At 39.9% G+C, this 15,802-nt stretch overlaps 1 protein-coding gene across 1 annotated transcript in view; it reads right to left on the reverse strand.

Annotated features, from left to right (window-relative positions):
* Positions 1-15,802, reverse strand: part of si:dkey-22o22.2 (neural-cadherin) — a 167,872-nt gene that overhangs the window by 68,752 nt on the left and 83,318 nt on the right. The window contains exons 5-10 of the mRNA XM_012876676.3: positions 11,823-11,934; positions 11,196-11,445; positions 9,941-10,083; positions 2,453-2,625; positions 2,207-2,369; positions 1,386-1,556 (exon numbers count right to left, since the gene is read on the reverse strand). Coding sequence (XP_012732130.2) covers positions 1,386-1,556; positions 2,207-2,369; positions 2,453-2,625; positions 9,941-10,083; positions 11,196-11,445; positions 11,823-11,934 — 1,012 coding nt within the window. The remainder of the gene's footprint in view (positions 1-1,385; positions 1,557-2,206; positions 2,370-2,452; positions 2,626-9,940; positions 10,084-11,195; positions 11,446-11,822; positions 11,935-15,802) is intronic.

Here is a 15,802-nt window from a genome sequence, read left to right on the forward strand (position 1 = left end):
TTAACATAAAGCAGGACAAGGATTTAGAGTCACTGCACTAGAGCCATCAGTACGCTGATCAGGAGGGAACATTTGGATGAAAGCCTCGCAGAGGGGTACAACAATAACTAGCCGGAGGGCGCTGGAATCAAACCCGCAACCTTTGGATTCATCTTCTGCCTTCTGAGCCACAGTTGCAGCCAACATTCAATATAACTCCATCGTAGCTTGATTCAGCTACTTCCTCATTGTTAATATAGACCGCAAACTTTGTGCAAGTGTGTGAGTTCTTTACTTCTCTGCTAAATTTAAATTGCTTTCATGTTCAGAAACCTCTGCAAGTTGTTTCTGCTGCCAGAGGACACTGTTAGCTTCACAGTAAACACACTTCTCTGCAGAAAAAAAAAGAGAAAGCGGTGAATATGTTACAGCTAATAGAAAGTAAGGAGAAAAAAAAAATAAAAACACACACAAGCTGCTTATCACGCCGGCCTTAAAGCCCAGAACCTTTGCACAGCGTCGTATGTGTATAAAGACCAGAAGATGAATAATAAGCCGACTAAATAAAAGTGCTCTCTGGCAGAAGAGCCCCTCTGCAAACACACACACGCAACCAGCGGTAAATAAATTCATGTCCCAGAAACATTTAAATCTGCCTCGTAAATAGTTAATGAGCCACTCTGTGCGTTTCTGTAATCGGACGCGGGGAAACTTCTGACAAGACGCTTATCAAAACACATATTTGCACAGATAGTAAACAAACACAGATCCGTGAGGGCCTGCTGCAAATATTTCATCAGTCTTAAGAGCTTTCCAGGATTACATAGATGCAGATTAGCAGAGGTGGGACCGAGTCACAAGTAAGTCTCGGGTCCTTATGGTTCGGTTGAGTCACGAGTCAAGAATAACAAGTCCTAGGATTTAAATTGGAAGTCATTAACATGTCATAAAGGATCATCCCTGGAACCACACACACACAAAGTGTTTAAATGTCACAAAGCATCTAAGTAAACACTTTCTATAATCGTTTAATTTAGATTTTTGGATGCTTTCAGGCCTGCGATGGAAGGTGCCTGATGCTTGGCTTGTAGACATCTGGGAAAGAATGTCTACAAGCCAAGACCCAATTTTGGACTTTAAATGAGAGCAACAAGTAATTTCAAGTAAAGGTGCTGAAGCCCAAGACATGTCATCAAATCTGTGACTCAAGTCTGACTGGAGTCAAAGTCCACACCTCTGCAGATTAGTTGACATCGTTTTCTCTTCACCTGTTTCCCCACAAACTACAAGATGAAGGAAGTTTAGAGCTGAGCTGGAAGCGGACGTTAGATCCACACGTCCTCCAGCTCATGGCGGCCCCTGCGGACGTTCTCCCAGTGGTGCACGGTCTCAGCGGCGGTACTCACACTGGTAACGGCTGTTCTCAAACTTGGGGTCGTTGTCGTTCTGATCCAGGATCAGCACCGTGATCTGGCAGATCCCGATCAGCGGCTCCTCCGCCTGATCGGTGGCCGTCACAGAGAGCGTGAATTCCCGCTGGCGCTCCCTGTCAAAGCTCGCCGCCGTGCTGATCACTCCTAAAAAGACGCGAAAACACAAAACAGTCAGCTTTATTAACCATTTTATGTCTGGTGAAAACAAGCAACGGCTGTATTTTATAGTAAATACTAGTGTTGCATCGATACTGATACCAGTATCGGACTGGGCTCTGATCCAGCACTAAAATGTTGGTATCGGTATCGGCGAGTACCAACAAATAGGCACCGATACCATTTTGATGTTTGTATGTCACTTGAACGCAGCCTTCTCTCTCCCCACTAGTATTATACGTGTTATATAAGTTCATGAAAGTTGCACTATTTTGAACTTTTGAGAGCCAAAACTCAGGGTTTAAAAGAGATTATTTACTGTCTTACTGCTGCACTACTATTATACATGTTATATATAATAATTGCACTATTTTGGCCTTTGAGAGCCAAAAGTTTATTCAACTATAGTCACCCATTCCAGATAGGCAATAAAAAGTTATACTACCCTAAGTAGTATGCAGTTATTCATATATATATATATATATATATATATATATATATATATATATATATATATATATATATATATATATATATATACACATCAATTTCAAACAGATGGTATCGGGTATCGGTATCGGGGCCAAAAAATGGCATCGGTGCAACACTAGTAAATACCGGAGGACTGGTTGTGTCACCTGTGTCCGGATCAATGTCAAAGCCAGACGACACACCGTCTCTGTGCATGATGCCATATTTGACCTCTCCGTTGACCCCCATGTCTCCGTCGTGGGCCTCCACGCGCAGCACGAACGTCCCCGGCGGCTGGTTCTCCAGAACGGCTGCGTTGTAGTTCTGACACTGAGAGCGCAGACGTCACAGTGAGGCGGATGAAAAAGGCAGCGCGCGCGTTTATACTCACAATCTGGGGTAAAACACGGCACCTCGTCGAACATGGGCTTGTTGTTGTTGATGTCGTTGATCCCAACGATGACCTGTGCGGCGCTGCTGAGCGGATAGGGACCGCCGGACGCGTTGTCGTCCGTGGCGGTGATGTTGAGGACGTACTGCGGACCCCGGAGTCTGGGCGGTGGGCTCCGCCTCAGCTTGATGATGCCTGGAAACACCCTGGCAGTCAGTAACTACACAACTTATGTCTGAATGATTTTATCTCAGCATTACATAACAGATTTCTTCTTCTTTTTTTTTTAGATTAGACTAGATTAGATTCAACTTTATTGTCATTACACAGGTACAGGTACAAGGCAACGAAATGCAGTTTAGGTCTAACCAGAAGTGCAATAGCAGCAAGTGCAGGATAAATAATGGTTCCATAAGTACAGGACATGGATTTTTACTGAATAAATATAGAGATGGATACTATTATAAACAGAATTTTACTGATAGATTTGTCCTATGAGTATAATATATAGAGAACTAGTATTGTGAACTAAATTTACAGCTGGATATGTACCGAATATAATATACAGGTGGATATTACTATGAATAGAGTTTTACAGATATGTACAATAGAATATTATACAGATGATTGTTATTATAACAGAGTTTACATGTACTATGAATATATGTACAGATGGCTATTACTATAGGCATAGCCGGCTTCACAGGAGAAACCTTTTTTTTCAGGTGTAAATTTAAGATAAACTGGGTAAATCTTTTGTTCAGCGCTCTCTGGATGTACCGGTTTATAATCCCACAAACAACGAGGGTCTGAAAAACAGATTACAGATTCTTTTGTGTGAGAACCAATCCCAACTTCTAGCCCTTATAAACTCAACACACACGCTGGTATCTCAGGAGAAGAGCCCCGATCTGTCCGTGCCGACACGTTTTACACAACGGATGACGTAATATAAAACTACAATGACTGGTTATAAAATCTTGATCTCTGCTGTAATTTCAGATAGTTAGCTGACGTCACAAATGATCAATTGTCATTATGCAGATAGTTTGCTGACATATGAGGATCAGAGCCTGCGTCAGAGCGAGCAGCAGTCCATCTGGGTCAGAACTCGCAATAGTTTCAGGTTTTCACCTCATTGCCAGTACCAACCTCTCCCCTTTAAAAGACCTTAATGATACTTTGACTAATTTCTCCTTTTACTCTAGTTGAAAAACAGCAGCTCAAACAGAACAGTTCAAAATGACATCCTGATGTTTCGTTTTTACACCATTTATGTTTCATGACAGGTTAAATTTAGAAGATCTCTTGGTAGAAATGATCAGACAGCTCTGGACCATCAGCCGTGATCCAGTCAAAGAAACTCATTGGTGACATCAAAATATAACAAAAGTCTGCCAGGGTTCTGAATAGTTTGGGGTTTAACTGAAGTTTCACTCCCTGCCTGTTTAAAATCCGCAGGTTCTTTCATTTCCTGACAGACCTGTCTGTTGCCATCATCCATGTTTGGTTTTATCGCCGTATCGGTCCATGCTTCCTGCTGTTTTTCTGTAAATCCTTTTTTTTTCTTTAATAAACTTCCAATTCAATATTCCTCCTGCCTCCTGCATGCATCTTAAAAACTAAACATGACAAAAAGACACCGAAGGTAGCTGGTGTCACCGTTTACTGTGATACTAATGACAAATATTCCTTATAATTTAATTAGGGACTTATCTTGCTTTACTTATTTTTGGCATTTTTGCATTGAAACTTCCAAGTTTCTTGCTAAATAAACCCCGTTTGGGAGCATCAGAGGATCGGTTCTTGTGCCAGACTACTTTGCTCATTTCTCACTACATAAACTACTCTAGAGGAAAGTTTTTTTTTTTTTTTTATCTTTTAGTACACAGAAAGCAGAGTGCAAAAAGGGAACTAAAAGCAAGAAAAACTGTCTTGAAATTAGTGTATTTATCCATGACTTGAGCAGGCAAGTTTAAATGATTTGCCAATGGAATGTTATTTGCATTTAAAATAGGAACAGCTTATCTCCATCATCTTATTTCAAGTGTAGTAGACCTAATTATCCTTTTTTAGGGGTGCAAATACTCATTCCATCGGCAAATAATCTTATTTACCTGTCCAAATCAAGGACAAATAGATGAATTTCAAGTAATTTCTTTACTTTTAGCTCCCTTTTTGCACAGCGCCCAGGTTACCGTCATTCAGCTCATAAAAAGGGAACAAAAAAATAATGTTTGTATCAACTTTCAGTTTTTTCCCCAAGTGTTTGCTGTGGTTGGTTCTCAGCCAAAGCATCTACACTGAAAATCATGTCGGTGAGTATAAATAACAGCAGACGTGTTGAGTTTTAAAAACACCGGAGATGAAAAGCGCCGCTGTGATGTTTCCTGCTCCGCGGGTCAACAACAGCGGCGACTGTCAACTGAAGCAACAGCATGTGAAAAACCCTCCCATTATTGCAACTCAGGTGTAAAACAAATGTCATTTTTTTTTTTTAAACAATCGCTGCAGCATTAACATAACAGAGAAGCAGTGCAAACAAACAAACAAGCAGCTTTGGTAGCAGCAGGAACATAGACACGGAGGCTGAGAGGGCGCGATCGCATCTACATGAAAATACTTCACAGCGCTTTGAAGTGACAAAGCAGAACATCCGAGCAAGCCAAAGGCCATCTGCTGCGCGGCTGCAGATGAGTGCGTACCTGTGTGTGGGTAGGTGTGTCTGAGTGCGTGTGAAAAACAGTGTTAATATATCATTTATGTGCAAATGTTCACGTCTATTTATTTTTGTGCATGGATGCATGAGAACAGTGGAGCAGCGCACGCTTGGCTACATCAAAGAGCCGGCCCCCAAAACTGGGACTCAGCTAAAAAAAAAAGAAAGTTATATGCAGGTTCTCAGTCATCCAGGTCAAGGCAACCACAAACAGGCTTTAAATCGCACCCGACCGGACTTTAGCTCAGTTTTTATGAAAACGTTTGGACACTTATCCATGGGTTTCCGTTAATTCTACAATCTAAAGCACTGCAGACTTCAATTTTCAAGTTTAGAGCTCATAATTCAACAGGAAGAAAGAGACGCGGCAGAAATGTCCTCCATGGGAGAGATGCAGGGCCCAAACCGCTGCTGACCAAAAGAAAAACCCTGATGAGTGAAGCGCAACAGGATCCCTCGAAGTCAGGCACAGCATCACCTGCAGCATCTTCCAGCTAAACAGTTTTACAACTTTGAATTTATAGACTAAGACCATGAAGCAGGGCTGGACAATAATTCAATAACGGCATATATATATATATATATATATATATATATATATATATATATCGATCGATAGATGTATATAGACGAAAGTTCAATAGAATAACAGTTTTCTTTCCTTCTGCATTCTGGCCTTGTAGGTTAATATTACAGTCGTTACATCCTCCAAACCAATCAGAACGCAGACCCAGGGACCAAGCTCCGCCCCCTTCAGAGAGTTCAGAGAGCACACGTTCTTTTTAATTTTTTAAATACTTGTAGTTTTGTTAAAAGTTGGTTGAATTCAGTGTTTGTGTGTTCTGTATCTAAAAACAGGTTGCTAAGCAACAGCATAAAATGGCCAGGGCTGCCCCTAAAATATAGCTTTTGAATTTGTTCATAATTATCGATATCGATTAATATGATTTCTAGTTTATCGATTTTTTTTCTATATCGTCCAGCCCTACCATGAAGACACAGATGACTCTTTTTTTGCAGCTCATTACTTTCAAGACTAGTTAGAGCAGTAAATTATCTAAATGTTTTATTTAATGTCAAGGATTTTGAATTGAAAATCTTTTTTTTAAATCCTTTGTGCCATAATAGTTATTTGCCATGACAATTTTCACGTTTGCATGCGCTGTTGTTAATGTTGATAGACTTAAACAGATCTTTTACCTTCAGTCTGTGGGAGAGTCTCCCATGTTAAGAAGGTTAGATAAGGCGGCTGTTGAAATCTAACCCAACAGACACTTCAGTAAAGTAAGTGTTGGCTGTGGATTTGATGCTTTCTTTGACATGATATGGAAATCCAGGAGACAGAGGGTTTTTCTCTTGTGGAAAAGCTAGAGACGTGTCAGAAGTCCCTTGCTTCAACGAGAACGTGCCATCTGAGCGACCCAAACGTACCACCAGGTGAACCCCCGGTGCATGTTTATCAGTTCTGGCTGCTTCTATTCCAGCCAACCTGAAGAAAAAGAAGCCGTCCTGGGACGAAGGGAAAGGACGTCGTGCAAGAGAGACATGGTGGGTGAAAGGGACTGATGTAATTTAAAGGAAAACAAGAAAACAAGTTGCTATCGGCTAGCACATCGCCAGTGTGCGTCTAAAGAGAGGCGGGAGCTCAGATTAAATTTTGCCTAGGGCCTCGTTTTGCTTTGGGCCAGCTCTGACTACCTGAACATTTTTGTTTTCCCTGCAAGCCCCATAGATCTTTATTGTTATGATGCCAACAGCTCCCTGCCTACAAAACCTGGTTAGTAATGGTAAAAAAAAATAAAAAAGACAGCACAAGACGCTGCTTTTCTGCCTCAGAAGTCAGAATTCAGATCTGGGCGTGACATCTCACCCAAGATGAGTCCTTTCTGGTTAGAAAACAGAAGTGGTGCAAACTACTGTGAGCGGCGCAACATATCCACACATTTAACAACATACTTCTTTTCTTTTCATCCACCTCTCTCTCATTTGGAAAGCGAGTCAGGCCCTTGATCCAAAGTAGATGTGCAATAATCAGAATCAGCTTTATTTGCCAGGTGTGTGCACACATAGGAGGAATTTGACTTTGGATTGGTCAATTCTCTTGGTGTAAACACTGGTTTAGTGACATAAATGATTTTTCGCTTCCAGTAGGTTTTACTGTGCTTTATTATGTGCCGTATCCGTCCTGAAATTGAACTCAGAATAAATAAGTCCAGCTTCCGGGGCGGCTTTATCTTTTTGTAAAATCTCACAGCTCCAAACATTTCGACTCCCAAGTACAAACCAAGCGCACCGTCGGATCGCGCCAGCTACCGATCTATTGAGATCGGATTACTCTGTGGGAATCAGGGCAAATCTCCCTCCTCCAGTCACCAGGGAAGAAGAGAATCAATCTCAATTTCCAGATATCTGAGGATGTTCTCTGTGAATGCCCCGAATGATCAGAGCAGCTTGAAGGGGAGAATCCCAACACCCAGTCTAACTTGACTCGATTCAACATTTTGATTGATTGTAAATCTTTTTTAATTTTGTATTTGCTAATTTGTTCACCAGCAAAGAGGTGTCCACAATAACAGGTACAGTTAGGGATAATTAGCATTGTTGACTAGTATTAAATATTGAGTATGAAAGCTTCACACTTCTCCTTGTAGCTTTGCTTGGTGTTTGTAAAGCTTAAACATCCAAAAATCCAGATAAAAAGAGGCTGACCGTCATCGTAAAACAATTTAATTTCAGCTTATAGTTCTCAAAATGGTCCAAAACTACTGTTCCTGCAGAGTATGCATGCTGCAGGAAGGTATACACTGACAGCTGTGCATAGAAATGTGGCTATGAAGGTATTGATAAAAGTTACTGAACGCTTAAGAAAAGAAAAGCATCCTTTAAAGCATTGCTGGGATGAACAGGACAGACACACAGAAGGGAAAAAAAATGGGAAACTGTGTGTTGTATTCCACATACTTTGGGCTTAGTTTGGCACAAAAACAAGTTTTACCTTTTCAGTCACAAAAGGAAAAAAAAAAAGGTCCTCACAAAGATAGAAGCCCAAATATTGAAATGAGTGAAGCGCATTGGGGACAGCGAGCGGTGTGTGTGCGCGCACTGATTATTTATGTCTATTTGTGTTTTTTTATTTATGCATTTGTGGCGAGCGTGTCTTCCAGGGGGTACATTGGCCTCGTTAATACTACCATGCTTTATCCCCAAATACTCGTTACTATGGAAACAGCCGCTTTGCTGTGTGTGCGTGTCCAAATGTAAGTGATCTGAATGCTGCTGCCGCTGCTGTGTGTGTGTGTGTACATGTGTAAAAGTGATTGTTTCCCTTGTTTCTGTGTGTCAAAGCGTTGAGCCTGCTGAAAAACAACATGTTGACATTCATTACTGTCCCATCGGAGGCATCGGAGCTGGAAAAGCAGGAACGTCTTCAGAACCGAAACATCCACGGGTTAGAGAAACACTTCATTTACTGCTCACGTTCATGTTTAAAAATGATGGAACCATCATTGTTCTTTAAAATGGAAATGCAATCTTTATTATTTTTTTTTTAAATCAACTTGAATACTGTTTTTGTGTTCAGAAATGTGTTCTGACAAAGTCCTTTGTTCTAAACTAACGTGGATATTTAGCTGCAATTAAACCTCCCATTTAAACACAACGTGAATTTCTGGTTAGAAAATCTTTCAAGAGGCTTTCCAACCTGGAGACGGTATGCCTGGAGACTAGGGCTGTGCATAAAAATCAATACAAAGATCAATATCAATGTTTTTAAAAAACGATTTAATATCGATATTCTGGCTTTCAGTATCAATATACCTTCCAACCCCTAGGGGGCGATATTGCAGCGCACCATTACTGTTCACAGCGAGGAAGAGCAAGTGAGACGAATTTGAGGAACGGCCGACAGGATTTTAGAAACGCCTCCGTCCCTAAAATCAGACGTTTGGGCACATTTTTGGTTTCTGTGATACGTTAAATGCATTGAACCAAATTAACTTAATTTTCCTGTTAATATATCAGTGTTCAATAAATTGAACATAAATATAATATTTAGCTGGTTTTGTTGATTGAATGATTTTGGGCATTTATTACTCCACAAAAGTAATAAATAGCGATATTTATTACTTTTTGAAAGTATCAAAAATCGATATCGAAGTCAAATCAAATCAAGCTGAGCTATGTATTGAGAATCGTATCGAATCGGCTCATCCTAGATGACACCCCGCCCTACTAGAGACTATTGGAAACAGTGATGTAGAGGCTTATTGTGTGCATGCCCATTATCTGCTCCACAAACCATGACCACAGTGTAGTCGTTTTTATGTTAGTCCACGTTATCCTGACATTGTTTCCATCAAACTTCAAACGTCAGCTAAATTAAAATCAGAGTTACTTCATCATCAAAAATGGGAACATTGACTTTAGTTCCTCTATGCTCTCAATAAAGACAATTTTAAGTATGAATATTTTCTAAGGGAGATAAAATTATAATTTTTTGCACATATCTATAAACAATGTTTTTACAAAAGAGAAAGACCTGGTTGAATTAGTGCAAATACTTTATGTACGGTATCAACCTGAGCACCTTATTGTTTTCATTACGGATTTCTTCATGAATCAATATTTGCAGCAGACCATTCACTATTTGAAAATGCATTATATCTTTTCCCCTTTCATCACTAAAAAGTTATGCGCAAACAATAATTTGATTGTTGACTTTGAAAACCGTTCTTAACGCATTGAGACACAAAAACAAGTGCAGTTCTTTTCTACCGCTGGCTTTAATCTCACCTTTTTGGTTATCCAGCTGGAAGTTGCTGTCCTCGTTGCCGCCTGTAATGGCGTACGAGACGCCGTCCCCGTCTGGGTCGTTGGCGTGAACAATGGCGACCAGCGTGTCAGGGCCGGCATCCTCACTGAGGAACGTCTTATAGCTGCAGAGGAGACGGACACACAGCCCTTGACTGTAATGAGCGACAAGATTAAAAGAGCCTATAGCAGGGCTCATCAGCTACATTTGTCCGAGGGCCAGACGTTGTGAGGACCAGATAGTTTTGTAAAATAAAATAAATTAACAAAATATGATATATATAATATATATATATATATATATATATATATATATATATATATATATATATATATATATATATATATATATATATATATATATAAATATATAGATGTTGTCAGTCTTAACACTCACACATTACATGTACGGCAGTGAGCCACTAGGGGGCAAAAGGTCTAGGGTACTTCGGCTACCTTTCAGAGGGAGTTTGTTTTATTTGAGATATATATATATATATATATATATATATATATATATATATATATATATATATATATATATATATATATATATATATATATATATATATATATATATATATACAATTTAGAAATATTCGGTGGTCTGGATGAAAAGCTCTGGTGGGCCAGATATGGCCCGCTGGCCACCAGTTGGTGACCCTTAGTCTATTGCATGAAGTATTCAAGAAGTTGAGTTTCCTTTCAGGGATTTAAAAAGCACCAATTCATAACACATCTAATCTGAAAACCCCTTTATAAAGTTCATTCCATCAAATCCTCCAGACAGATTGATTGAAAGGTTTCCTGTTTAAGGAAACTCAGCAGATTTCATTGATGCACAGATAAAGAGATAAAGAGGAAACATACAGTGTTTTGCAAATATGTTGTTTTCGTGGACCAACACACAGTGAAGAGAATGAAAAACAAGGCATGTTTTTTTTGTTTTGTTTGTTTTTTCTTTTTGACAAGGCATAAAAATGCACAAAAACCTGACAGCGTGAAGCAAACAGACTGGATCGAGTGAAGAGGTGAAGATGAAGTGAAAACAGATGGCTTAGAACAGGTTTAATAATAAATTCTGATTATAAAATCACCTTAATTAGCGGATTGACACTGTGAGTGACACGCAGAAGGAGTGAAAACCAAAGAGGGGCTGACTGCTGGCGTTTATTATGAGGCAAAGTAAAATCCAGGCCAAGCTGAAAAGATACTAACAGCAGAGGAGGATTCTTACACGGTTTGGGAGAAGACCGGCGCCTCATCGTTGCTGTTCGCCACGCGGACACGAACCGAGGCCGTCCCGGTTCGGGGAGGCGCCCCCGCATCCACGGCCACAACCACAAACTCGTAAATGTGATTGGGCCGCTCGTAGTCCAGGCGACGGGCGGGGCTGACCACGCCCCCGGACGTGATGTCAAAATCAGCACTGGGAATGAAGTAGGAGATGTCGGAGTTCACGCCGGAGTCACAGTCGCGAGCCAGAACTGATGAGAGTAAGAAGACAAAAAGGAAAGAGGAGTTACTAAAAAATGTCTGAAATCTGAAGAAGACGCGGTTGGCTACAAGCGAAGAAGAACGAGATGAGGATAAATGACAGGAGAGGCTAAAAACTGAAAGAAGGAAAAAGAAGGAAGACAGTAACTTTCTAAGGAGAACAGCATCCCAGGAAAGAAGAAGAAGAGACGATGGAACAACAAAACGAACGCAGCAAACAAAGAAAACAGCCAGAGAGAGGAAGAATAATGAAGATCAGGAGCAAACAAGTTTAAATGTGGATAAATGAAAGGAAAGCAACACCCGGATGAAGGGTTGAACTGGTGTGGTCACGGAGCGGCGCCCTCCTCCCATGGTTTTGTGTTACCTTGCAGTAGAGAGGTTCCCGGTGCGACGCTCTCAGGTATGTTATCTCTGGTGTAGATGGAGTGAAGAAACTCTGGTGTGCAGTCGTTCTCATCCGTTACGTGGACAACAACCTGGAGAGAGCAGCTCACTCAGCTTTGGTTTTACTTACGACAACATGTGTTTGTCTCTGTATGAAACAGATCAATCAGGAACATCCAGCTTTAATTTATAGGGACGCACCGATATGAAATTTTGGGCTGATGTCAATATGTTAATATTCTATATGCTGTATGTATCTTAGGTTCTCTTCACAACATCAGGATGGAGAAAGCACGATAAGCAATGAAATAGAAAGAAATCATTTTACTATTATTTTTTTTCCTCAGCCACTGTATATATCTGGATGTACTGTATATACTTCATGCACCTTTTCCTCCTTTGTGCACCTTCTGTTGCTTATAAGAGCCGATGTCACAAGTAAATCGCTCTATTGTGAGATCAATAAAGTTCTATCTTATCTGATCTTATCTTCTCTTGAAATACAAAGCGTTTTAAATCAAACAGAACAATCATGCAATTCAACCCCATTTCTGCTCCATTTAACCCGTCTGTGAACTAAATCATAATTAGGATTCCTTCATAACCTTAATAATGACACTAAGTTCATCAGTAAATGATTTTTGACTGCCTCATGATACAGGAGAACAGGTTTAAATGCAGATAAAAAAAAACAAAAAAAACTTGCATTAGATTAGTTGATTTCAGGTTTTTCTTTATGCAGCCGAGAGTAATAAGAGTACAGGTTTGAATTTAGTGTTTTTTTTTCTAATCCACACAGTGCTAAGTTTATATAAACTGGCTCAAATATAAATAAACCCAACAATATGGTTTACGTGTTTTTGTGGGACTGGTGTGAAAGCGCTTGGAGAGGTCTGTATGAACAGAAAAGCGCTGTAAGCTTCAGTCCATTTACCATTTAATAAAGCTAAGATTTGGGCCATTCCTGAAGAACAACGTTGGCTTCCTTTGTCCACTTCCAGAGCAAGTTGTGAAGCATGTTTTAGGATCGTCGTCCTGTTGGAACATCCTGCAGTGTCCCTGTTGCAGCCACGTAGATGCTAAATTAAGTTAACTTGCCTGTAAGATGACTCCTCGGCGTATCTGTGCGTTCATAAACACACGAGAATCCATCGTGTAACGCTCCGGCTTCAACCGTTTGTGTCCGGACCAAAAAACAGTTTGGGCCAATCACGTTGCAGTATTGTGGTTTAAGGCGGGACATAACAGTGTGATGAAAGGAGGAGCAGTTTAACCCAGAGCTGAACCAACATAAAGATGGCAGCGCTAGAGAAGCTGCTGCTATCATATCTGTTTGGTCAGAATCCTAAATTATTCTTTGAAAGAACAGCAAGAAGTGCTTTGACCAGCTTAACTTATTGTGTTTTCTCATGGGGCCTGCTGCTTACATTTTAATTTGATACCATGATTGGTTAAAACCAACCTTTGGTAGGCGCCCAATCAGCTCGGAGAGTTCTGCTGAACGTCCCTCCTTTCCTCTCTAATTATTCACAACGCCTTAAACTACACTGCAAAAAGAGAAGTAGAAATAATTAAAATGTTCTTAAAATTAGTGTATTTGTCCTTGATTTGAGCAGGTAAATAAGATGATTTGCCAATGGAATAAGGTTTTAGCACTTTAATATGGGAACAATTCATCTCAATCATCTTATTTCAAGTGCAGGATGTCTAATTATCTTATTTTAGGGGTAAAAATACTCATTCCATTGGCAGATAATCTTATTTGCGTGCTCAAATCAAGGATAAATACTCTAACATTAAGAACATTTTAATTATTTTTAGATCCGTTTTTGCAATGTAGGCTTCTGGTTTTTATCTCATCTCTGTATCTGCTGTTTTTTTTTTTTGTGTTTACCATTGCTGCTATCTATTTTGTGTATTGTTTGACATAAAACACTATAGTTATTTTTAAATCACTGAAAAAGAAACTTCAGGGGTATATTTTTGTTTTTACAAAAACATTTCTGATTTAGATTTCCAAGTGGCTTACAGAAACAAGTGAATAAATATGTATAAATGCTTGTAATTTGGACCTGAAACCCCTCTTAATGAATTCACTTTTGTCCTTTTCCTGTATATCAGCGGCTTGTTGCATTTAAACGGAGCAAACAGAACAAAAGCCCTTTCAGTAATTTCAGTTTGTGTTTATGGATCAGAACGCATCAGATGATCCTGAGATCAAAAATGCAGCGTACATGCACAGTTCTGGATGTCCTGGTAGTTCAGAGCACCTGTCAGCCCTCTCTAAGCCATCAGGTGATAATGGATTACTCAGACGCATCCGTGCATCCGCTGCCTGTTCTTCATTTCATTTGCATAGCTTACCAAAAGCTTAAAAGTCAGTTTTTCTTGTTGGGTTTATAGACTTTGCCCGCTAGGATGCATGTGTTTGTGTGCTTCTCCCAGATTTGTGCATGCCGCTCTGAAAGTGAGAGTTTTTACCATGAAAGCTTCGTTAACTGCTCAGCAATGTGTTTTTAATTTTTAATTTAATTTAATACAAAGTGTTTAAGGTCATTAGTTTCCATTTGAAAGTTAATGTACATTAAAAAACTTGTGCAGGATTTTAGATTTTTATTAATTGCAATTAGAAATACTCTCACAAACACTGCAAAATGGGAACTAAAAGTAAGAAAAATTGTCTTGAAATTAGTCTATTTATCCTTGATTTGAGCAACAAGTTTAAGTGATCTGCCAATGGAATAAGATTTTCGCACTTAAAACAGGAAGAACTCCTCTCCATCATCTTATTTTAAGTGCAGGATATCTAATTATTATTATTATTATAATATCTTATTTTAGGGGTAAAGTACTCATTCTATTGGCCGATAATCTTATTTTTCTGCTCAAATCAAGGACAAATACACTAATTTCAAGAACATTTGACTTACTTTTAGTTCCCTTTTTGCATTGCATCTGACTCCGACATGCATGTGTTTTCATCAGAGAGCAGCTTGTGCCAGAGGTGGTGTTGACTGTCGGACCAGAACTCAAAACGGTTCTGCCAAATCTCAACCAGTTGGCTATTTTTACATGACCTTCTCTCTTTTTTATTTATTTTGTTGCTTGGTATTCACGGTACGGATCGTTTACTCTATACGTTTTAGGACGTCCATTCTTCAATATTCGACATCAGCCTGTAAACGTCTGACGGCTGGTAACTTCTCGAGTCGACGGCTGTTTTATGTCTGCTTGTTTAATTGTTAAAGATTGCTTTCTGTGTCTTTGCCCGCTGACGTGAATGAGCTCTGACAAAGTGCGTCGGGACAGCGCGTTCACAGAGTAACGGTTCACAGTGGCTGTCATCGCAGGTCAGTAAGCCTGTGACCTCGTTCACGCCTGGCCTTGTCGTGCCTGCGGGGGGGGGGGGCTCGATCACAAGTCGACAGCCTCAGCTACAGGTGTGAATGCACAGGCGACGCACCGAGGTCACGGCGAGATCCCAGTTCCTGGGCGGCGTTCATATTCGGTGCTGGGCTGCAAAAGGAGCAGATCGCTTAACGGTGTGAACAGTGAGGAATCAGCGACTGGAAGGTCAAAGCTGCCGGTGAATTAATGGAATAAAATCATCTTTTCAGCCTGTTGAGTAGTGAATAGTTTTACATGGGTTTTACATTGACAATAAATACAAAGTGTTTTAAGGTCAGTAGTTTCCATTTACGTAAAAAAAAAAAAATCAGGACTTTTGAATATTTTTTTATTCCAATTACAAATACTTTTTTGTGGTGCTGCAATCGTAAACTTCAACGGATTTTGTTTAAGTTTATTCAATCAAATTATCCAAAGTTGTGCTTAGTTGCAAAGTGTAAGGAAGAGGATGCGTGGCTTGAATTTCTTTTTACAAATTTGAGTGGCGTGAGTTTGTATTCAGTTTTTTGAGGAATGCTTCTACCAGCTTTGCCTATCTAGAGACTAAAGGTT

Source organism: Fundulus heteroclitus, chromosome 3 (assembly GCF_011125445.2).
Source record: "Fundulus heteroclitus isolate FHET01 chromosome 3, MU-UCD_Fhet_4.1, whole genome shotgun sequence".
NCBI classification, from domain to species: Eukaryota; Metazoa; Chordata; class Actinopteri; order Cyprinodontiformes; family Fundulidae; genus Fundulus; species Fundulus heteroclitus.